The 23,277-nt window shown below is 39.0% G+C and overlaps 1 protein-coding gene across 2 annotated transcripts; it reads right to left on the minus strand.

The window, feature by feature from the left end:
• Positions 1-40: 40 nt before the first annotated feature.
• On the minus strand, positions 41-23,277 carry b3gat1b (beta-1,3-glucuronyltransferase 1 (glucuronosyltransferase P) b). Of its 2 annotated transcripts, XM_069510002.1 has the most exons (9): positions 23,023-23,277; positions 11,672-11,922; positions 6,060-6,139; positions 5,181-5,272; positions 3,949-4,091; positions 3,262-3,773; positions 2,763-3,059; positions 2,376-2,481; positions 41-1,511 (listed from the first exon to the last, which is right to left on the minus strand). In XM_069510002.1, exons 5-8 carry the CDS (start codon positions 4,058-4,060, stop codon positions 2,395-2,397), a joined length of 1,008 nt encoding a protein of 335 aa, XP_069366103.1. In that variant the 5' UTR covers positions 4,061-4,091; positions 5,181-5,272; positions 6,060-6,139; positions 11,672-11,922; positions 23,023-23,277; the 3' UTR covers positions 41-1,511; positions 2,376-2,394. The 2 variants fall into 2 exon arrangements, with proteins under 2 accessions (XP_069366103.1, XP_019940894.2); XM_020085335.2 differs by lacking the exon at positions 5,181-5,272 and having other exon boundaries at positions 23,023-23,276.

Raw genomic sequence — 23,277 nt, forward strand, 5'->3', positions numbered from 1 at the left:
CCAAACATTTAACTTCACGTATCAAAGACAGAGTGAGACATATTTGTATGGGAGCAGTTTATAGCTATGTACATACAGTACCTTAAGTTCCAGTGACATATTCTATAGAGCAGAATCACTGTGGACATCACGTTTCCTGTGGATTCCCAATAAAGGGTGATAGTTTCTGTTTGAGGATGGCTGTTATATGTTATAGAATTAGATTTGTATTGCTTGTGTGAATATTCTGTAGAATGTGTGGTGTACCAGTTACTGAACAGAAAACATCTCAGCCTGTAAAACAACAACTACAACCCAAAAAAGGTTTGTGGAACAACATGGGGTTGAGGCAGACGTGGTGTGAACAGCTTTCAAATGAGACACAAGAAGCAATGTGGTGACATCAGACCCTTACTTTAAAGTGACAAGCTCAAGGTTTTAGATGCTCGCCACATCGATAACTGACCAAACTGAACAGTCAGTCTGAGAGAACAATTAGTATTTGTGAGCAGTGCTGCTGCAAGTCAGTGGGGTATGAAATCTTCACTTGTTAGCCAGCCATCCATGGTGGGAATAATTATACATTGTAATATTTGAAAGGATGCACATCCAGTTTTTAGGCTAATGGCTTCATATCCCATTGTCTCACAACTCACAAGTAAACAGTACCAGTTATCCTGAAACAATAAATAATTCTGCACTGAAACATTCAGTTCACTTTTTTGTATTAGCTTATTAAGAAAGCTTGTATAGTGAATACTGAAACCTCTTTTAAAATGAGTAGAGCTCAGTAGTACCACAGCATATCAGGAAAAAAGAAAATAAGAAAAAAGACTGTGTGGAATGGCATTGTTTTTGCACAATAATAAATCACTTTGTTTTTGAGTGCATGTGTGTCTGTGTGCTAATAATGTGCAGTTGAGCATGTTTAATGTATGTTGAGGAGTACCAGTCCTCATTAGTGCTGGGTTCAGGGTGCTATCTAAATAGCTCAGTGTTGTACAGTACAAACGGGGAGGGCTCAGATCCCCCAGTGCAGTCTGTCAGTCAGTGCTGACTCACTTATGACAAGAAACCCCTTTATTCCTCTGTGCAGCCCTGTGCCTGACAGCCAGCTTGCCTCGGAACAAAAGGGCCCTGTTTGATGCTGATTGGAGGGTTGGCTGGTGTTGTCTGTGCTGAGAGGGCTCTTTATTGCTCGTTGTGCCGTCTCTTCTTGAAGTTTAAATCATGTAACATCCTTTGTCCTGGCAGGCCTCGCTGGGCTCCTTTTGGCAAGTACCACCGGGGTCTCACATCGGCCAGTGCTCCAGACAGAACAGGCAGGCTTGTTTTTGTGCAGTTGTGCTTTGATACTCTGGTCGGTACACGCACATGGCTTTGTGCTGCCTCCTGGGGTGGACGGGTGTATCCTCCATTTCTAGGCTGCACTGAACAACAGCTACTGTGCTGTGATAATATTCTCAACTCTGGCCATAGCTCCTATGAGCTCAGAGGTTGGTTTGAGTCCAAGTAGAATCCCCTGGAGTCCCCTGAAACAACAAGTTTACATTTAATCAGTGCAAACAAAGAACAAGGCTGTGCAAATGATCCCTTCCTTTCATATTGGAGTTATCGTAATTGCAAAGTCTGAAATTATAAATCATGTCAACTCTAACTCTTAATTACAACATGGATTTGGATATGGATGTACCTGAACACAAAACAAATAAGGACAAGTATTACTATTTTAAATTTTAAATCAATTTAACTAAAATTGAATGGATATAGTGTTATTTGCACAGTATTGTAATCTTCAAACAACAACAATTATAACAAATTAATTAGAATAACAATACTGCTACTACTACTACTACTACTACTACTACTACTACTACTAATAATAATAATAATAATAAAATAGTCCTGATGGTATCAAGACATGGGACTCTTACCCATCATTATAATGTGAATGCAGCAACGACTCAGGGGTGCTTTGAGCTAAATGCTCTTCAAACATGCTCACAATGAAAATATCAACATGCTATTGCAAAGCCACATTTGTAAAACAGGCTAACATGTGCATATCTGCACAAAACACAAACTACAATAATTAATTTCCCTTTCTCATGCACCTTGGATTTAGGTTAAGTTGAACCAGGAACATTTACTCAAAAATTTACAAAAACATCAACTAGAAAATCCATCCAATAGCTGTTTCAATATTCGAACGAACACTTCTGTCTTCAACTTTTCATGGCAAACTCATTTCACATTTCATACAAGGTCAGTCATCTGTTTGAAGTAAGGTCCATATCTCATGGTGCACATGTGTGCTCTCCTTTGAACAACCATCCCAAAATAATCACTGGAGTCTGGAAAGGCTGTAATTTGCATTTCTAAATCTCTGTTATTACCTGCGTGAGATGAAGTATGTCATATCTCCACGTTAGAGTCTGTAAATCCTTTCTTGCCCTCATTTACCAGCACAGGCTTCTCTGTCCGCGTGTGCCATACTAATACCTGTGGGTATGGGAAGACGAGGATGGAGACAAAAAGAAATTCAGTCGTGTGATGACATACTAAGACAGAAATTTTGGTTTGAAAGGTTTTGCGGTGCTAAAATAATATCTGGAGGCAGAATGTGAGCTGTAAGGGTACAGGGTTGACTGTAAGCTGACAGTTTACTGACTTTAAGAACAAATTGTAATGACAGCCAGGTACCTCAAGACAAGTCCTCCATACACAACCAGCATTTACACATGTAACAGAGGTTACAGACACAGAGAGACTCCTTCCCTTACTTTAGTGCAGTTTGCGGCTTTAGGCTCCAAGTCGCCGAGAGTCACCAGCTCCTTTAATAAACTGCTCTCCTGGTATCCTCCCTTCACCCCGCGTAACTTGAAATAAGCCTGAGGTTTGGACAGAATGAGGCGCAGGTTCACCGCGAACCCGGCCATGTCGATGGCGAAGGGCCGGTGAGGGTCGAATACAGTCTTCCAGCCGTAAACCTTGCCCAAAGAGTTCACTTTAGGGGACTCATACCGAAGGCCGCCCACAAAAGCCACGGGCCACACCGACACCTTACGGGTGGAACGCATCTGTCAGTTAGAAACACAGACATAGAGAAATACAAGTCACTCATGTTAAGTCTTTTTTAAGCTCCATAAATGTAGATTCATCTAAAACACACAACAAGTAGAGAGAAAGGAAAAGGAGGAAGAAACACTCAAGCATATGTCTTTGCAAACCATGTTTTTAAAGGTGCTATATAAAAAATGTTATTATCATTAGACTCCTCACCTCATCAAACAGCTCCAGACTGTACGTGTTGTCATCATCTGCAAAGTAGACAATCCCAGACAGGCTGTTATTTACGCTGAAGGTCTCCCGGAGCCACCGCAGGGCCAGGTTCCTCTGTATGGTGCCACGTGGTATTCTGGGGTCCCTCGTGTCCCCACGTACCTTGTAGTTCCTGGGCGTCTCAACGTTGAGGTGGGTGTAGTTCAGTCCTGTCTCTAGGAGGAGACGGCTGACCAGAGGGGTCCTCCTCTGAGAGTCCTCCACCAGGATCCAGTGCAGGTTGGGCACGTGGAGCAAGGTGTTGGCCAGACGTGTCAGCTCCGCCTTCTGCACCGGCCGGCTGTAAGTGGGAGTGATGACGTGGATCGTGGGCAGGAAGTCGGACCAGGGGGGAGGTCGACTGTAGACGTACTCGGTGCGCACCACCTCCACAATGTCCCGGTTCTGCAGAGAGCAGGACTCCTTGAAAGCAAAAGTATTCCTGGAGTTGGAGCGACCGTCTCGTCTGTCATCTAGTGGGAAAATAATTATCATATGCGAGAATTAATTACACACGGCCACATCGCATTTCATCGTCATGTGGCATTTTCCCCTAAGATAAGAAACACGTGCTTATGCTGCAGGTAACAGAAGGGCCTCTGGTTTCATCCTGCAGCCATGATGAATATTGATGGAAGAAACTCTCACCGTTTCGAGCGGCGAGCAGAGGAGTGATGTTGCTCTGGTGCCACACAGTAATGAGCAGAGTCCAAGGCAACACGATCAACACAATTGCGACAATGTCACGTCTCTTCGGCATCTCCAGGGTCAGGCCTGAGTCATGTCACTACCTGTGAGACATGAACACATGACAGGCTGCACAATCACAAGGAGGAGAGCTGTGAAATGAGCTGCTGCAGCTTCACATCTCCCAGAAGAGAACAAGCCAGTCTTCTGAAATCACGTTTTAAATGCAGCTGGACACACTTTTCTGTGTTTCATGTATACACATTTTTACTTTTACAGTTTTCTTACTTTATTTTTTTATATTTTTCATTATTTTCTCAATACAATCAATTAAATGAATGCATTTTTAGGAACTTTATTCATCGTCTATATATTAAGGCAAGGCATTTTTTATTTATAAAGCACATTTCAAACACAGAGGCCGATTCAAGGTGCTGTACAAGCAAATGTAAAAAAGAGATTAAAAAAAGTTGAATAAGAGAAGGTAATGAGATTAGAAGAGGAAAAAGAATTAAATAATACATTTGTGAACGATGGCATGACCGTATAAAATGATTTAGTTAAGGCATTTGGGAAAAAAGTTTTCTACATGGTTTTATGAATTGCAATGAATGGAGCATTACTAAGACCTTCAGTTGGTTGGTTTCAGTGCTTAGCTGCAGAGTGAGTAAAAGCTGCTTCTCCATGTTTAGACTAATGTAAAATAGATGTTGTTTTTGCTCTCAGACAGAGAGATACAGGGTGATAAAAGGAAGTCTGCACCACACTCCATTTAGAGCTTAATCTCTAAATGGAACAGGCTTTTAGTATATATCTTAAAATTGTGAATGAGCTTGTTTATTGAATTTTCAAATAATGTGAATTGCATGTTGAAGGACCTCTATGAACAGCAACATGCGGTAGCTGCAAGGCTCATCCAACAATGGAGGAGGCATTTTGTCCAGAAGCAGTCTCCGCCTGCTGGAGCTGCTTCTAAACAGAAAATAGGTCAGAAAGTGCTCTGAGCTTTCTTTTTTGTCTCATTTGAAAGCATGCTGGTGTTTGAGCTCATGATTGGATAAAGGCTACAGTGTGGTTGAAAGGGTTGGGCCCTTTTCTGCATGTAAATAGTTGAAACAGACATAGACTTTTATAGATTAAAGTATCCTGCTACTTGAAGGACGTCCATATATTCTATACTGAGCTTTATTTACCTCAGAGATGGTCAGAGCTTTATTGTTAAATCCTCCAAGTAAAGATGTGGAATTCAGTCCATTTACACAGCTTGAACTCCATCAGTGTTTCCCTGAATTATTTAGAATTTAAAAAAATTGAAAACAGAATATTCACATTCAGCATTGTCTTTACGGAAAAAGGCCTAGTGAAAAACCTGTTCTGACAGTAGATTATCGTCGACCAGGAGTACACCAAAGAAGAGATGAAGGAGATTAAGTAGAAGACGAAAAACTTTTTGGAATAAGAAAGATGGTCAGAGACATTATATGTCTTTACCATGTGAGCTGCTACAGTTGGGTACAGATGATTCCAGCCACCTCCATGTTTTCTTATCATCACTGACTTGCTTGATGAATTACTGACAGTCATGGTTTTTTTCTTGCTATGGCTCAGGTGGCAGATTCCGTCTCCAGTACGTCCTCAACATATTAAAGTGTCCTTCAGCAAATTTATCCCATTGGTCAAACCAGCCTGGTGTGTGTTTGTGTGTATGTGTACGTATTTTCTCCTGCTACCTCTTTAGGACTTTGATCAGCATAAACACTGAACTTGTCACAACCAGTAGACCTCACAAGGACCAAAGCCTGGTCCTAATGAGACTAGATGTCATTTCTGAGGTCTTGGTTAGGTTCGGGGTAAGATGTGGATTGTAGTTATGCATGAATTGGTCATGGTTAAGGTTCGGGATGCATTTTTTATGGAAGTCAGTGCAAAGTACTAATAGGATAGCTGCAATAACCTGAGTGATTGTGTGTGTGTGTGTGTGTGATGACCTGAGATACAGAAAGTAGAGAAGTTTTGGATAAAAATACTAGAGTAATATGTATAAATGGAGTCTTATTTCCATTCCATCTTACCTAAGTTTATACCCAGCAGACATGGCCATTCCGGGGGTCGATACTTTGTACAAAGGCACCTTCACTTCACTCGATTCTCCCTGCAGAGAGAAAACATATGAAAGAAGAGAATCCATTAGACAGCTTGTCATGTATCTCAGGGTGTAGAGACTATTGAAGCTGCTCTGCTGGTCATCTGACCTGCCAGAAATCCCCTTGTTACGGCGGCAGATAGTCAGAGTGAGGTAAACAAAGAAATGAAATAGGCAATAGAATGAAATAAAAAAATAAAATAAAAATGCAGAGAATATGTGCACAATATAAACCTTTCACTACAAGGGGAAGAATATTATTAATCGTAGAGAATCATACTTCACTAAAGTGTAGTGGCACAGGATGATTATACAAGGATGCATAAAGTATTTGTGCATTAGTATAAGTTATGTTGAAATAAATGTATCCACATATATGCTATGTATAAACTGTTATAAGTATAGGCAAGTATATAATGAATATTAGTATCAATGCTATGTGCTATATATGCATAGTTTGAGGTAAAGTGTGTATCCTGATGATACTATAACTGCATGCCTCGAGATATATGGTATATATGTGATGAATTTATTATTCATCACATACATATATTATAATTCCTTTTCTATTTTTTTTTTCGAAGAAAAACCTCTGTGCAGATTTAGTAATGATGACATTAGGTAATATATGTGGCATTGTTCTGGACACAGTATATTTTATTTTAATAAAAGCTGAACCAGACATGCAGACTGTCCTCACATGTGATTTATAAAGTACTAGTTGTGATGAGCATTATCTAATTAACTAATGTCAAGTACAAGACATATGTTGATGGGAAGATAAATGAGACTGGGGCGAGGTGGTGATAAACTGATACAGTCAACTCAAATGTTAAACATATTTGAATGCACTTTTGTGGTGGCTTCACCATGACTGAGGCTTGACATCTTAATTATTAAACCTTTCTACCATTTCTACATCAGTATTTGTAATAAGGGATAAAAATGTTTTGCTTGAAAAAAGAATTACAGCAACAAAACCAGATTCAGCTGATATTTATGTCGTATATTCGTTTCTCTGGATGGTTCTTTAAAAAGAAATGCAGACATATGACACAATGTACATGTACATACATGTTCCTGCTCAGCTTACTGATTCTCTATTTGCTCAACTGTTTCTCGCCGCCCCTGCCGTTCAGCGCTCAGTCTACATGCCAGTCATCTGTGATCACAATGACACAGGCTTGAACCACTCTGTGTGCTTTTTCGCAGATCCTCTGCTGGTTAATCACACGTCTATAGACATAATTAATCCCTGATTAAAAAGGATCAAGCTCAGTCTGCGATCAAAGGTTGTGCGGGATAATTAACACATCAGGATGGGTGTAATAGGGTCATGTTTAAACAGCATGGCATTGGTGTAGACAAGCTCATTATCCATGCGCATTGTGTTCTCCACCTCCTCAGTCTTTTCATCAGCATTTTAAGGTGAATTAGCAGTGTGGCTGCTAGCAACCGCAGCACAAACAAATATGAGGCCAGACAATAAAGAGGAGCAAACACCACAAACCGCAGGAGGACATTGGGCTAGGTAACGTAAGGTGAATACAGAGAGTTTAATTAAACAATATAAATAAAGTACTATAAAGATACTATGAATAGTATCATAATGGCTTAAGCTGATTTTTGGAACCCAGGGAATATTGCACTGTAAAAGAATGAACGAATTGAAGTGAATATTTGTGCCAAATTGAAAGGATTCTCTTGAGGTGTTCATGAGGCAAGAAGAGATCTATGAGGTCACAGTGACCTTGACTTTTGACCTCAAATTGTAATCAGGCCATCCTTTAGTCCTAGGGAATGTTTGTGCCAGATGTACTCAAATTCCTGTTTGCGTGTTCCTGGTATAACACGTTCCAAACCACATGTGACCTTGAAAAAATCGAATCAGTTAATCTTTGAGTCCAACTGAATGTTTGTACAAAATTTAAAGAAATCCCCTGCTGTTACATGAATGGATGGACGATCAGAAAACACAATACCTCCATCCACTGACTGTCGTTAGTCTGGAGCCAAAATAAAGTCTAACTACATTTAACAGTTCATCATTTTTTTCTTTCAAACTCCATCTGTTCTGACAGAAAGCCTGCGATCTAACAAGACAAAGAAAGAAACGGATAAAGTGGAACAAAAACAAAACCTTCTTGGTGGAATGAATTAATGAAGAAAAAAACAAGAACTAAACTGTCGTCCTGACAGATGTGCTGCAGTGAAGCACCACTTTCCCTGTCAATCAAACGCAGTGAACTTTCTGACTGGAGCTGATTGTTACAGTTGGTCACGTCTGGCTGTCTGAATATCTGGTGGGCACCAGTGACTCTCTTCACATCCAGTCGCCTAACACATTTATAAATAAACCTAAAGTCACAACACATCAAACTGGCTAATGATTACAATCATGTTGATGCCGGTATGGTATGTACTAATGCTGATAATAAAAAACACTCAACGCCACATATTATTCTTCATCTGCAAATCTGTTTCATTCTTTTGCAGCATATGTAGCTTGCTTTGTTTCATGTCTATTGTTCTTTGCAGACTGTATTGTCTGGCTGATTATCCATATCTCTGCTGCTGGATGAGATGTGTTTTTTTGGAGTATAATGGCACATGCTGTAAGATTAGTGTAAAAAGAGACATAATCAGTTCCTTCAATGAAAGATACATTTAAAACAAACTGAATTATTATTAATTTTAATTATGTGTTTGAGATACAGGACGCTGCCTCTGTAGATTCAGTGTTAGAATTACAGTGAAAATATATTTGTTTTAATAAGTACATCCATACATCCCTTGTCATCTGAAAATGACCCTGTAGTGTATTCCAATCAAAACCTCTAATTACAAAACAGTTTATATGATGATAGTGACTTGGTTACTTGTTTAGAGTATTTATGGAGAAAACATAGTAATGATGCCATGTGTCTGGTTAATATTCTGCAACATTGAGTTTTATATGATATAACGTGTCAATGCTTTTTATACACCAATTATTTGATTGGTTGACATTTTATGGCAGAAGCTCATTGAACACATCCACAAGCATCAAATCTGCTAATGAAACAGGACCAGTCACTATCACTCGTCCTTCCATTTTCATTGCTCAAACATAAACAGGAAAGGGGAATATGTTGTCAAACAGTCACACATGAAAATACAGAAGCTCCATTTATGTTTAGAGATGTTTTTTCTTATCTTATCCCATCAGCTGACAAAGCACAAGTAAAGACAGGCGTCTAATAATGAGAACAACAATCAACAACCTGTTTGCCCAGAGGGAAATGGCACAGAACTGACCTCTACACATTAACTGTGCATCATTATTTGACTGTGACTGCACAGTGAACTTGTGTCTACTTGGCGACAATGCCGTGATTGTGCTTTTCAAAGCTGGTGTCTTTGGCACACAGTGTGTCTTTCTGTTTATGTGGTATTTCTACTGCAGCAGACATAAGAAATGACCAAGCAGCTATAAATAAACACATCTGTAGGTCTGTAAATCACGGGCAGTATACTGTGTGAGCGAAAACACCCAGATAGACATCTTGCAGATCTTGCTGCAATGCTGGAAACAGACTCAGGTGTATACATTACAGATCTAATGATTCCCAGCAAGTGCTCAGGGACGACAGATCTGAAGCACAGAGGCAGGATGGAGGGAGGATGAGTGAAAAGTGCGGCCAACCTCACTTTACACCTAAAAAGATTGAAAGTTCCTTACTGCTTGTTTAAAATGACTTGGCTGGTGGAAACTGAGGTCTCTCTATATATCAAACCTCGCAGAGACGTGTCTTTTAAATCCAGTCTCAGCTGGGAATTCCATACTAATGTTGTTGGTGCTATTGACAGTCAAATGGCAGGGGCTGCTGGGGGCTATGAGGCAGATCCAAACTGAGGGCAGGCTGATAAAAGATGCTTCACTTAAAGAGCAACAAGCCTGGAGAACACTGCGCAGAACCAAAGATAGGTAAGGCCTTTGATGTGGAATGTAAAAACAATAAATTAGGCTCGACCTTCAACGCTAATGACTCCATCTTTTCATTCTTTTTCTTTATGCTCAACCAACCCTTGTTCTGACACTGTGTCCAGCGCAAATCCTCATTACAAAGGACAGTCATCCAGGCTGGTGGTGGACACAGACAGACAAACAAAGAAATAAACAAAGAACTAAATAATAAATAAAAAATCACTTTTTATTTGTCTAGCCCATATTCACAAATCACAATTTGCCTCACCGGACTATACAAGGTGTGACATCCTCTGCCCTTAATCCTCGACTACAGCGAGGAACAACTACACAAAGAAAAACTCCGAGAAAAAACAGAAACATCAGAGAGAGTCACAAATGAGGGCTCCCTTTCTAAGGATGGACAGAAGTGAGATAGATGGCACGTATAGTGGAGCACATTAACAAAATAACAACATATACATACATTACACACATTATATATTATACATATACATTATTGTTCTGGAGAAAGCCAGGCAGCTGCTTAGCAACAATGTTCTCAAGGTTTTAAAAGAGAAAGGGGAGGTTAGTCTGTAGTAGTAGTAGGAGTTCTTTCTGAAAGAGCTTTAATTACAGCTATATATATATATTCAGCTACATAACCTGATGTCAATGATGATGATGATGATGACTTGATGATGATGATGATAATGATAACTGATTGTATTCAGTTCTATTCAAGTACTATTTATAAAGGGCACAATTCCTTTGAGTGGCTTGGTTGGAATAGAGTCTAGAAGATAAGTTGCTGGTTTAGAAGACAAACTAATTAAAGTTTGCAGATCAAGATTAATGTGAGAGAAACTGTATAAAGGATTCTCAGCTGCTCCTGAGATTTCTGTGCTTAAAGATACATTAGCATCAATTAAGGAGATAATTAATTTAGTTTCAAATAATTACAATTTTATAATTAAAGAAACACACATTAAGTCATTGCTGTTGAATAAATAAATAAATAAATACCAAACTTTTGAAATATATTTTTGTTCTGTCAAAGATAGAAATAAGATTTATTGCTGCAATTAAATTCCCTGCACAAGAAGCTTATGATAAACTTTGATAGATAAACTGCATGTTGTAAATGTCCTGTCAATCCTGGCAGCTGTTAGCATTAACTCAAACTCCTACCGGTGCATGTGATTGTATATGACAGCTACAGGTCGTGTCTAATGTGTTAATGTTTCTGTTTCCATATGACTTTTATATACATATGCATAACCACTTTCAACTGGTGCAAGGCGTCCCTGCTCTGCTGGTTTGGAGTTTTAAAATTCAGGAGGGATTTTAGGGATGAGATCTCTCTGAAATAGTTTTTCACTTCAGTACCTCTCATGTCTGCCTCTACTCCTGCAGGTGCTCCTCAAAATGTATTTGTGCTTTTTTGGTCACGGAAAAGTTTATTTTATTTTACCTTTTTCCTTAGACAGCATTTTAACAATCACAATATCAATGAGCACTTCCTCTCAATTTAACTAATTAAATTACAATGTTAATTCAGTTAATTACAGTCAAAATAGTGAAATGTTACTCACAGAAATGAAGGATGCTCCACTTTCCCCATCAGTCTAATACTTTTGTCCTGTGTTAATGATGGAGGTGCTGAGCCTCGATGTGTCAGTTGGGAGGAACGCAGGCATCCATCATGTTGTCTTCCTAGTGAAGGAGAACGTGGTTGGTGAACATACGAGCCGCAGAGTTGGGATGATGACTGACGGATTTTGTTCACTGCATCCGGTGGGTGCTATCCAATCCTTGGGTAGGGTTGTGTCCTCAGTGCCAGCCCCTGTAGAGACAGAAGAGGTCATCCCTCTGGAAGAATGCTGCTTCTCATTGCAAAAACAAAGGCTGGGATTGTCAAAGCTGATGGCAAGGGGACGGGTGGAGGGGCAGCCATGGCCGGAGGACTCAGGACAATAGAATAAATCACATAAAAAATGTCACAGCCCCACAAATGGAATTCTTGCTCGGGGATGAAGCAGGATTTGAGAAATTGAGAAAGCCATGCATAACGTGGGGGTTGTTTATCTGAGTCATAAACACTAAGTCACATGGTCCACTAGTCAGACTGTAAGAGCATTTCTATTCACTTTGCTTTCATTTCCTGAAAGGCATGTGAAAGGCCTACATTCTGAATGGACCCCAATGCTTGAAAAGCCTAATAATGGGGCAGGGTGAAAATATGCCTTGATCAGAAGACATTCATAGAGCTAGCAGAAGAAGCAGTGAAAGGTAGAATAACAATGTCACCCAGTAAGGAGGTTGCTGGATGGTGAAATGCAATGGCCCTGAATGACACTGCTTGTTATGCAGTTTGCATGTAACTGTGTTAGTTAAGATCAAATCTAGACTCTTATTTATTTATTTACACGGACCAGCGTAATGACATTAGGAAATAAACTATATGGCGAATCTTAACAACCACCCACTAAAAGCTCTTCACAATTAAAATCACAGATGTAACACTGTGTTCACCTCATATCTTTCCAACATGTGGTAAAACATATTCATGTCAGCTTCTGATTTACAGTTTTAAAGCAGAGATGGCTTATATATATACGGTCCACCAACTGAAAGTAAGTGGCTGAAACATCTTGGAATGTGTGATCACCTCAAAGTGTATTGTGGCTGCACCAGAAAAAGAAAACAAGGGGTTTTAGGTTTTAATAAATACATTTACATGATGATATATAAACTTATCACAATACAGAAATGAGCATTCCTTGTTATAACAACATACTCAAGCTTATTTTTTGGGGAGTTTTTTTGTTTTTAAAAAAAACATTCAACAGTATAACTTATACTTATTCTACATTGTTACTCGTGTTTGAATAGGGAAACGGTGCAGAGAAAACAGATCAATGGAGAAATAAACTCAATATGCTATGATAATGTTCTGCTCAGTCAGAGACATGGTGAACTCCTGCTGTGAGCAGGGTGGGTGAAATTGAGCCAATTTACAACTTTAGCTCACCTCATTAAAGCTACATAGTATATTGTTAAAGCAAGTAAGGCTCATATTTGTTTATGTGATGAAAAGTGTATTATTATGAACATATCTTGTTATAACATAAAATGTGTTCATGTGGCATTAAACTAACGATGTTGTAAAAATAACCTTTTAATTCTTTAATCTGATACTGAGCTAAAATATATTATACATGTTTTATATATATTCAGTCAACAGCTCTCAACAGTGATGCATCATGTGTTTGTAAAATTGGGTCTGACGATGTTTTAGGGAAAGGTCTACTGAAGCGATTACCCACCTTGAAGAGAATCCAAGGGGCTGCTGCACAGACATAACTGCTGTAATATTATGGAGATAGATGTGAATGCGTGTGTTTGTATATTGCTCTTGAGCTGCTCTGCCCCCACAGTAATCAACCAATCTGGTCTAATTTAAAAATAAATTAAACAAACCACAATGGTATCAATACATTCTGCCTCTTTCTAAAGGGATCAGACAACAGACTGAAGTGAACAGCATTCATCCTTAAAATGCAACTATATGTATCTACTGCTCAATTTCCACTCGCTGTCACACATGAACCAGCCCAACCTTCATTTCCCATTTTACTTCTCTCTCCTGGGTTATTATTATCTCAGTAGTGAATAATTCAGATCAGTCATCTAGAACGTTTCCTAGAAATTAAAAAAAGACTATTTGGATATGTATGCACCTGATCACCTGCATTGGCCTCATTTCCCTCCAGAAAATCTATTCTCTGCTGTTTACCCGTGCATATGTTAATATGCAGCAGAATAATATAAACAGCCTTTCGTGGCCGAGAGTATTAGCTGCTTTATTATCTGCAGTGCTATTTGAAATAATGTGTGCTTGTAAATAGACTCATAGTAGAAGTAGAATTGCTCTCAGTTCCAGCATCCGCAAACAGGAATACTCTCTAAACAACGTGTCATTATGCTGCCCGGTCCTCACCTGACTTACTGAACGCTTCATGTTGGCCACATACGCTGAAAGAATTGTTACAACAGCACTTCTTGAAATGCCGCAGAGGTTTGGGGAAACGTTTGGAAAAATTTGGATTTTCTGGTGCACCCTCTACGAAAGACTTTAACATCATCCTCTGGTAGCTCCTCTTGTCCTCACACCTATCACCTCTGTCAATCCATCAATATTCTGTTTCTGTTTCTGTGCTGAGGCTCAGAGAAATGCTATTCACTGTTTGACAGATGGGTGATTAATGATGTTGTTTCAAAGGTGCCACATGCAGAAGCGTAGGTGCGATATGCTAATCATTAAGATTCAAATTGAATTAATAGTTCCTTCATCTGGCAGCATAATTTGTATGTCGGGAAAACACTGTGTGTTTTCAAGTGAGATGTGTCTGGTGATAATTAGTGGCTTCACTGCAACAGCTCTATCTCCGCTGGTGTCATTTCTCTCACTTATTTTCTATTTTAATTTTGTGGATACATCTTGTTCACATGTGAGTGTTTGCTTTAAGCTTAGGAGACTGGAAATGGTGTTAATACATTAAGATGACACATGCTGCATTCATTTTTTAAGGAGTTCAGTTCAGTTTTTGTGTACACCAGTTAGTCTGCGTCCACTATGGTCCTTGTGACGTAAATATCGCCACGCACCCATGTCCGCCAGGTTACACATGGACCCCTAAGTCGAGACTAAGGACGTTTCGGGTAAAGGATATATTTTGTTATTCAACACTTTCCAGTCCAGTTGATGGGGTACTCATAGTTGTGTTGCAAAAAAGAAAAGAAGAAGACGTAGAACATGTAAGCTGGGTGGCTGTCGGGAAGTCAATTTTGCTTAGGAATCTTCCTGACTGAGTGAAATGACCTGGAAGTATTTCAGCAGCCGCCATAATAAGAGCTGTTTGAATTTTCTAAAGGATAAGGAAAGAGGCTTCTTTGTAACTTATCTCCTTTAGCATAGGAAACAATCGACCATCCTTTACGTAAGGAAAGGACAAAATGCCGCCCCACAATTCATTGTGGTGGCAGCATTTAAAGAAGATCATCATAAGCTACCAGAATTTATTTACCTTCTTGAATGACCTTTTCTTTGAACAGTATGTCACACCCACAGGAAAACAATGAATGTCATGCTGCTGATGTAAAATGATCAACGTGATCAGTTGCATCTATATTTAGAGCATTTTATATATAAAATCATTAATATATATATATATATATATATATCATATATCATAAAGGTAAGGGTTAAACTGGATCATCTCTTCGGTGGGAAGAGGAATGCAGTCTTTCTGGTTGGGAGTAAGTACATCAGTGAGCTAACGTGTTGTTAGTACTTTTAGTGTTGTTTTCTCATCAAGCTGATTCAGACCTAGAGGCAGGTGGTTAAGAAAATGGGGCTCGAGGGGCAGGCGACTTTCTTGAAGTTCAAAACCAAATACAAGGTAAAGTACATTGTTTGGTTGTGTACTGCAAATACTATGGTGAAGAGTGAATAGAAGCTTACATTGGCTACGTCTGCCGTTTATTTGGAAAATAAATTTACTGGCACATGCACACACAGTGGTGAGGCAACAGCAGCTTCTTGGCCATGGTTTGATGCCATGCATGAGGCACTAGGGGAACGGCCGTCCATTCAGCCTCCCACCCTTGTTGCCTCGTCCTCTGTGCCAAACCATGGCCAGAGTGCTGCTGAAATCTCTTCAATTACATCTGCACAGCTGGACACAGATAGTGAGGAGGAGCCAGAGCCCATGGACTCTACCTCGTCCCAGCCCCGCACTAAAAGGCCAAAGCACGGTGGCAGCATGCTGGCTGGCTGAAAAGGAGGAGGCAAGGGACGCTGCCTTAGCAGCAGAACAAACATTTTCTGGATCTGTTTGAAGAGCTTGTAAAAAAATGTTTTTATAAAATAAATGTTTCATCCTTGCCCTGTGGTGCTCATAAAATGAGTCAAATACAAAGCTATTAATTTGCTGAATGAAATGTGTTGCACACTCAAAATAAATTATGTCTTTTCTGTGACAGTAAGTTTGTCTTAACACCAGGTCATACATGGTGAGTAGGTCTAGAAGTTCCTGAATTTTAAGTGCAACTTGTTGAGCATGAGGATAGAGGGGTTTCTGAGGCAGCTAAAAGATTTTGCATCTCACAGAAAAACATAGTGTAATATACATGACCTTTGAGATTAATGCCATGAGCCTCTGTGGTCGTGCCCTCCTCCTTTGAACATTTCTCTGGATTTGCTGTACGGTGAACCACACAGCAGCAGCGGGCTCCATGTCTTCCATTTTGCTCTAATTATAATACTCCCAGCTGCCGTTTCTAAGCCACCAGTTGAGGATGAGATCGTCAGGATACTTCTCAGCTGGGTTGATTGGTCAGACACTTAACTACGTTGTCTTGAGCCCTTATTATCTCTTAGCAACCTCATATCTTTGAGGACATTGAATTATGATGTGACATCTTTGTCACTTCTTAAGTTATTCTATGCATAGGTTTATGTTCAGTGGTGCGAGAAGTGTTCTAACCTGTTATGTAGGTGACACTAATATCAATGCAAATTTTCTTCAGCACAAGTAACATTCCTGCGTTTAAGATCATGACTGTATTATGAATGGAACTTGTGGACATGTACATATGACCAGAACGAGTACACAACTCTTAGTGGACACAGAACGGAATGGGTCACATTCAGGTGCTTCTGTGGTCTTTATTCTGATCCCTGATCAGATCTGCACCTGCTTTAAAACCACAAACACAACACAACAATGAGATGAGTCTATATTCCCAAATGTCAGTAATGTTAAAGGTAATGTTATTTCCTGTTCAATCAATTTAACAGATCTCCACCCATTCTGCTGTTGAACCTGAAACTCAGAACCACATGACACTGTGATTGGTCAGTTGTGCAGGTACAAGAATTTAACTCACTTTTAGAAAGTACACATCCAGTGGCACTGTATCAACAAATGCTAGGGGGCATCATCGATCCAAAGGGGCACCAGAGAGAAAATCTAAAAGATGAATGTTGACTATACTTGTATACTTGTGTCTAAAATGTGCAAAAAAAATTCACAATATATATCACACTAATAGGGAAACTGCAACAGGAAACACACAATACATTACGTTATTCTGGGTTTCTTGCTGCAGTACGTCATTCCCCATTAGACTTCCTGACCCAGCACCATCAATGTTTGGAGTTACTTGAAGTGAAAAGTTACATGATGAAGGTGAGTGTCTATAATGGAAGAGGCAACAGCCAACATTTACCAAGGGGCATCAATTTAATCAGTGGCAGCTCTGTACACAACAATTTGTGTTCCCTTCCATGTGTGCAACACAATGAGAATTGCAGAGGAGACTGTTTGACAGAGTGGCTTAAAGTTTGGTTTAAAAGTAAACGTGATAACTAATACATAGATACACATACACAGACTTTAAAGAGATATTTTGTGAGAAATAAAAACTAAATTAAAGTCAAAAATAGCTAAATATTTTAATATATGGGCATATGCAATTACAGCTTTCTACTGTGAAGATATTCACAAGTACAGACGGTGTGAAGTCATTTCAGTGAATGTGTTAATGAGTACCAGATAGCACTGTGCCAACAAAGCATTTCACAGCTCCCACATGGAAAATGTACCCACCTACAGACCACTTTGCATTTGTAATATGATCGTCTTGTGTACATATGGCTTGATTAAAAAAAAACATAACTGTGGAACCATGATGATGATGATGATGAGCTGGATATTTTATTTAGTCTAAAACAACAACTTAAAGCATGAATATAGACTTGGTAAAGAAATAATAAATGTTCGTCTTAGTTATAGTAATAATCATGAAACACACCCCTGCTCATCAGTGTACTCAGGGGTTTTGCAGTTAATGCCATTGTGGTGTGACTGGTAGCTAATTGTGGCTAATCTTAGCTAATGTTAACAAACACACACTCCCCTATTTGCACTGCTGTTGCAATGGTTTAGTACTTGAGCTAAATGCTAAACGGTCATTTAAATGCATAGATTCTTCCATCACTGTCAGTGGCTGCTGTTAAGTGAAACTAACATAGCCTTGGTTCAAACTTAAAATGTGTTAAATATTCTGACCAGTAAAAACGTAAGTGAAGGTCGGAGAATATAACAAGACAAATGATAGAGCATGTGTTTCTGTGCAAGCACATTCATTAATAGAGCTTGTATTGATTGCTGTAGAGCATTTGGCATCAGATGTGTGTCCTTTAATTCGTGTTTTCTTTATCCAAGAGCCTGGTCTTTCAGTTCCAGAGCATGATGATTTCCTATTCAGATTTTCTAATGCTTTAAAACCCTGTGCTCACACTCAAATAGCCCCTGCTTGTTCTTAAACTGTGCATTAGATATTTTTGGTCCTTTTTTTTCTTCTCCACCTGCTCTATCTGCTTCTGTACACCCAAATGTCATGTTTGTGGATGTTTTTTGCTTATTTTTCGACTTTAAAGCTGCTTTCAGACATGCACCGAATGATCCAGAGATTCTGTGTGTAAATACAGATGTCCAAGTGAGAGCCTCTCGGATTATGTGGACTTTCTCTGCCTGGCCCCCTAGTATAAGGTCAGAAGAAAGTCCAAAGAATTAGATGTGAATACACATCATCGGAACCCCCTTTGGACTCACTGGGAGCGAGTAGGGGGGTTAATGACGCTTCAAACGTGAGACAGATGCAAAGTTAAAAAATATCCAGAGCTAATTCTTCATGATTTATCCACAGGTCATGTCTGAAAACAGCTTAAGACATATACACCCATAACAAGGGCGGGACAACACTACACCTGTCATTCTATTGCTACACACAAAAAAATCCAAGCCCAAAAATAAAATCCAACTGCAGAGGAGAAAAGTGAGAGCAGATGTTTCATGTGGGAGCAGAAGCAGAGTGAGAACGATGAACGTGCTGACTGTCAGCCTCCTCATCTTCAAATGCCACCCAGCCTCTACATCAGCTGGACACTGACATGTACAACAATTCAAAAGATTAATGAAAATAAACTTTGGCAAACACATTTTGACCACAAAAACCCTGCTCAGTTTGATTTTGAAAAACCTTACATAAAACAGATCAATTATTTTCTAAAATGAAAATACTGCAAAACTATTTTATTAATTGTATTTTTATTCAAATGAGCTAATACCCATACAGAGCCATTACTATGCAGTCAGTGATGGTCAGTAAAATCATGAAGTTCCTTTACTTTTAAAAAACTGTAAATCAATGTGAAGTAAACACAATGTGACGTTGAACTACCCTGACTCTCTTCATGCATGAGGAGTCCAATCTCTCCGCAATAAAATCTTCTTTCATCGTCCAAGTCATCTAAATGTTAAATTTAGACTTTATTATTGTTTGTTTCACCATTTTCCATCTTGTGCGCTCAACTGAAACTTGTAAACACCAGAGACTAATTGAATACACTTAAAAGTTTTTAACTTTAGGTCAAACTTACATCATTAATTTCTACTTAGATAACTGCTTGGGAACAGAAAATGAACCAGTACACCCTGAAAAATAACCTGGGGTACATTCTGCCCACATTCTCATTCTCTGGATTTGGTTATGGGCACATTATAATCTAATTACTGCATGCACATGGACTTTATCAGTCTATTCCCCTAACCCTAACCCTTTTCTTGTTATTTTGCATATTGGATTTGTTGATGGAGTAAATAATTACGTGCTTGTTTCCCTTGAGGATATCAACATTCATCAAAATTCATGTCTCACCCTGGTATCAATTCACTAAATATGACCATAATCAAAGTAATAATTATGTTAAGTTGCTTATGCGGCTATGTTGTAACCACTGCATTCAGCCAGAGGCAAATGACAATCAGTTCCATCAAAAATCACAGTGTATACATGATTGCTGAGCACAAGTGTAATATTCTGCTGGGCATGTAATTAGTTTAATCCAATTATTCTCATGATCAAAGCAAGAAACAGCAATTCTGTGTAAGTGGTTACAGCTAATGGAGCAGCTTCTCATTTTGCCTAGAAGTCACAGAATATTTTTGCCTCTACATTTGGAAGACAGGAAATACATAGCATATATATATATATATTTATTATCGGTGTTGTACAGTTTATTTCTTGAGATACTTTGTGTTAAAGTAAAAAAAACAACAACACATCTGATCCACATAATGTAACATTATTCTCGATTGTTGAAAAAAGATTTCCCAACATGGACTACTGTTGGGAAACTGTCAGCTTCCCTGAGAACTCAGTAATTCATGATTCTGATCTACAACTTAAAATGAAGATATTCAATGATTACAATGATTTGTAAAGTTGTGAGTACTGACACATGTCAAATCCAATTCACACACAAACACCCGGCAATTGGAACACATGTAAATCAGTTCAACAAAAGCACACTTCGCAATCTGGTTAAATATTTATATATATTATGTTTAAGTTAACTTCAGTTTAACAGATTGGATCATTTTAAACTTCCAGAAGTTTCCTGTGTGTCATTCTTTCATTGCAGATACATCATTAGCTTGCTTGTGTGGACTTGGGGTCCCAGATCGCAGTATATAAGAATTTTTTCAGGTGAGAAGAAAACACTTACACGTTTACAGTTTATCCAAATACTGTCTTTGAAAATGTGCGTCCGGCGATCATCTCATCATCAATTGATATAAATGAAAATGGAGGCACGTTACATTTAATGTAATGTTTAATACACGCTACAGATTCAGTATGAAGTGCATCTTTTACACTCACTGTCTATTCCATTCTATTCCAGCAACGCTTGTGCTTTATTATCTATGTTGTGTGCTATACTTGAGGTTAATGCAGGTTGTTTTCCACTGGAAGAAAGTCACGTGATAGGAGCCTGATGAATCAGTGATGACTACTTGACCTAAAAGACCCAATCAAACAGTTTTCTTTTTCAACATCTCAGTTTCTGCACATCCAGACTAAAATGCAGCCTGGAGTTTTCAAACCAGAACAGGGCCAGCAGCGTTTCCAAACTGTGCCCGGTCTATCTGCAGCAGAGTTGATGTTGACTTCAGAGCACTCAGCCTCCTGTATTGTGCGATGCTGATTGATGCAGTGTAATCTTTACTCCTCTTTCTTTCTGCTCATGCTGGTTGAGCGAGGACGCGCTCTGTGTATTGATCTGCTCACACAGCTTTTCCTTCCGTTTAAAGTGAGAGCTCGCCTCTGATTCTAACCAGCTTTCAAGTGGGCAAAAAACAACCTCAAACAATTTGACTCAAAGGCACTTTTTTGTAACATACATCAAGTGCACAGCAGAGTATGCAGATAAAAAAATTGGCAAGAGCGCAGAGCTGGTCCAAAGTGTGATGATTTTTCTCTTGAACCTCCTTCGGAGCTTCTGATGCATTTGACTTGGTTTCCATAGGAACTGATGTGCAATCAAAATGTTTGGGAAGGATTTCAAATTCTCAATGAAATAGTCCTCTGATGAATCTCAAGACAAGTTTTCTTTCTAGTTAAAACTATTTAACAGGAAGCATTTATGAGCAACATATTACCAGACAACTCCTTTAGACTTTATTAACAATCTATAAAAGATAAATTAGCTATGATCTACTCCTGGAGCAGTCAAAGATTATATATCTGACAAACACTGAGGTGACTCCCCCACAGACTCATGTTTCACACCAGAAACAGTATCTCAGTACCTCTACTGACTCACTTATCATACTTCATATGCAAGTGAACAGCGAGACTTTTAGTGGATTCAACAGTTGAATGAATGTTGCTCTTAAACTCTGAAAGCTCCACGTACAAAACTGCACAGTGTCACTCTGTACCACTGAAACAACATCACCTAGAATAACTCACTGTTGGGTGATGTTATTAAGTTGAATCAACGTAATGATGAAGTATTAGTACATTGTTGTTGCAGATTGGTGGATGGATGGATGGATGGATGGATGGATGGATGATTTGATGGATGATTGGATGGATGGATGATTGGATGGATGATTTGATGGATGGATGGATGGATGGATGGATGGATGATTGGATGGATGATTTGATGGATGGATAGATGGATGGATGGATTGATCCCAATCCAAAACCAAGAATATTGTGCATAGCTCAAAGTGTGTTTCTATGGAGGCTGCGCAAATAGTCAATTAATATATATAGAAATAGTTAAATGAAGACAAACATAACATAACACTTAACATATTGTGAATATAATTAATGCTCTAAAAGCATTTGTCTGAGTAGGCTGTGCAAATAGTCAACAAATTGTCAATTGTTATTAAAATATCTATCTATCTATCTATCTATCTATCTATCTATCTATCGATCGATCGATCGATCGATCGATCGATCGATCGATCTATCTATCTATCTATGCAGATTTATAGATATATATTAAACTTCACAGAATAAAAAAACCTGACCTAAGAGAAAAAACAAACAAACATTTTAATACTACGATGAATAGACTTAGGTTTATGTTTTTAGGTTTATTCCATTCATCACACAGTAGTGAGATGTTTTTATGTATGAAGTTGGTAACAAGATGCCAGATGAAGAACGTCCAAAGGCTTGATAAAAATTTTCATGTTTATAGTGCTGAGCAGAGCCAAGAACGACAGGCAACATTTTACAAACCAGAACAGATTTCATGCTTAAAAGATACTAAACATAACTGCGAAACCCACAATTCTAGTTTTTCTATAAATCAGCATCAAAGTTCTGTGTAGTTGTGCCACAGAGAGCAGGATGGACAAACTCACCCCTGTTGTAGCTTGAGTTTGAGTCTGCGTGCACTACAGTATGATGTTAAACCCAGCAAAGCACAAAACAGTCAGGCAGAGAATGTGTCATGTCTGTCTCTCCTGAATGTTCCAATGTGCTGAAAGAAAGAAGAGGAAAAGGTTCAGACCTTAATTGTGATGTAGACTGTGCATGTCTCCTCCTCCTCCTCTGCTGCCTCTGCCTCCGAGCTCAGTCTGATCTCATCAGCACACATGGAAAATGCTCTCTGCTGCCGTCAGCGTCTCAATGGTGTGTCTGCCACTCACAACTGAACACTGCGTGACCACTGAATGAATGAATGAATAGAGCTTACAGGTGTACATGTCGGGAATGCACACCAGAGCTCGGGCTGTTCTCCAGTGCTCACGGACTGAGATGTGGG

This window comes from Paralichthys olivaceus, chromosome 15 (genome assembly GCF_024713975.1).
Source record: "Paralichthys olivaceus isolate ysfri-2021 chromosome 15, ASM2471397v2, whole genome shotgun sequence".
NCBI lineage: Eukaryota > Metazoa > Chordata > Actinopteri > Pleuronectiformes > Paralichthyidae > Paralichthys > Paralichthys olivaceus.

Bases quoted from the DNA above. Each gene is read 5' to 3' on its own strand.
- b3gat1b (XM_069510002.1), bottom strand. From the start codon at position 4,060: ATGCCGAAGAGACGTGACATTGTCGCAATTGTGTTGATCGTGTTGCCT. The intron at 3,060-3,261 runs GTGAGGAGTCTA...TCTAACTGACAG, and splicing joins GTCTGGAGCTGTTTGATGAG to ATGCGTTCCACCCGTAAGGT. The intron at 2,482-2,762 runs GTAAGGGAAGGA...CCATACCCACAG, and splicing joins AAGCCGCAAACTGCACTAAA to GTATTAGTATGGCACACGCG.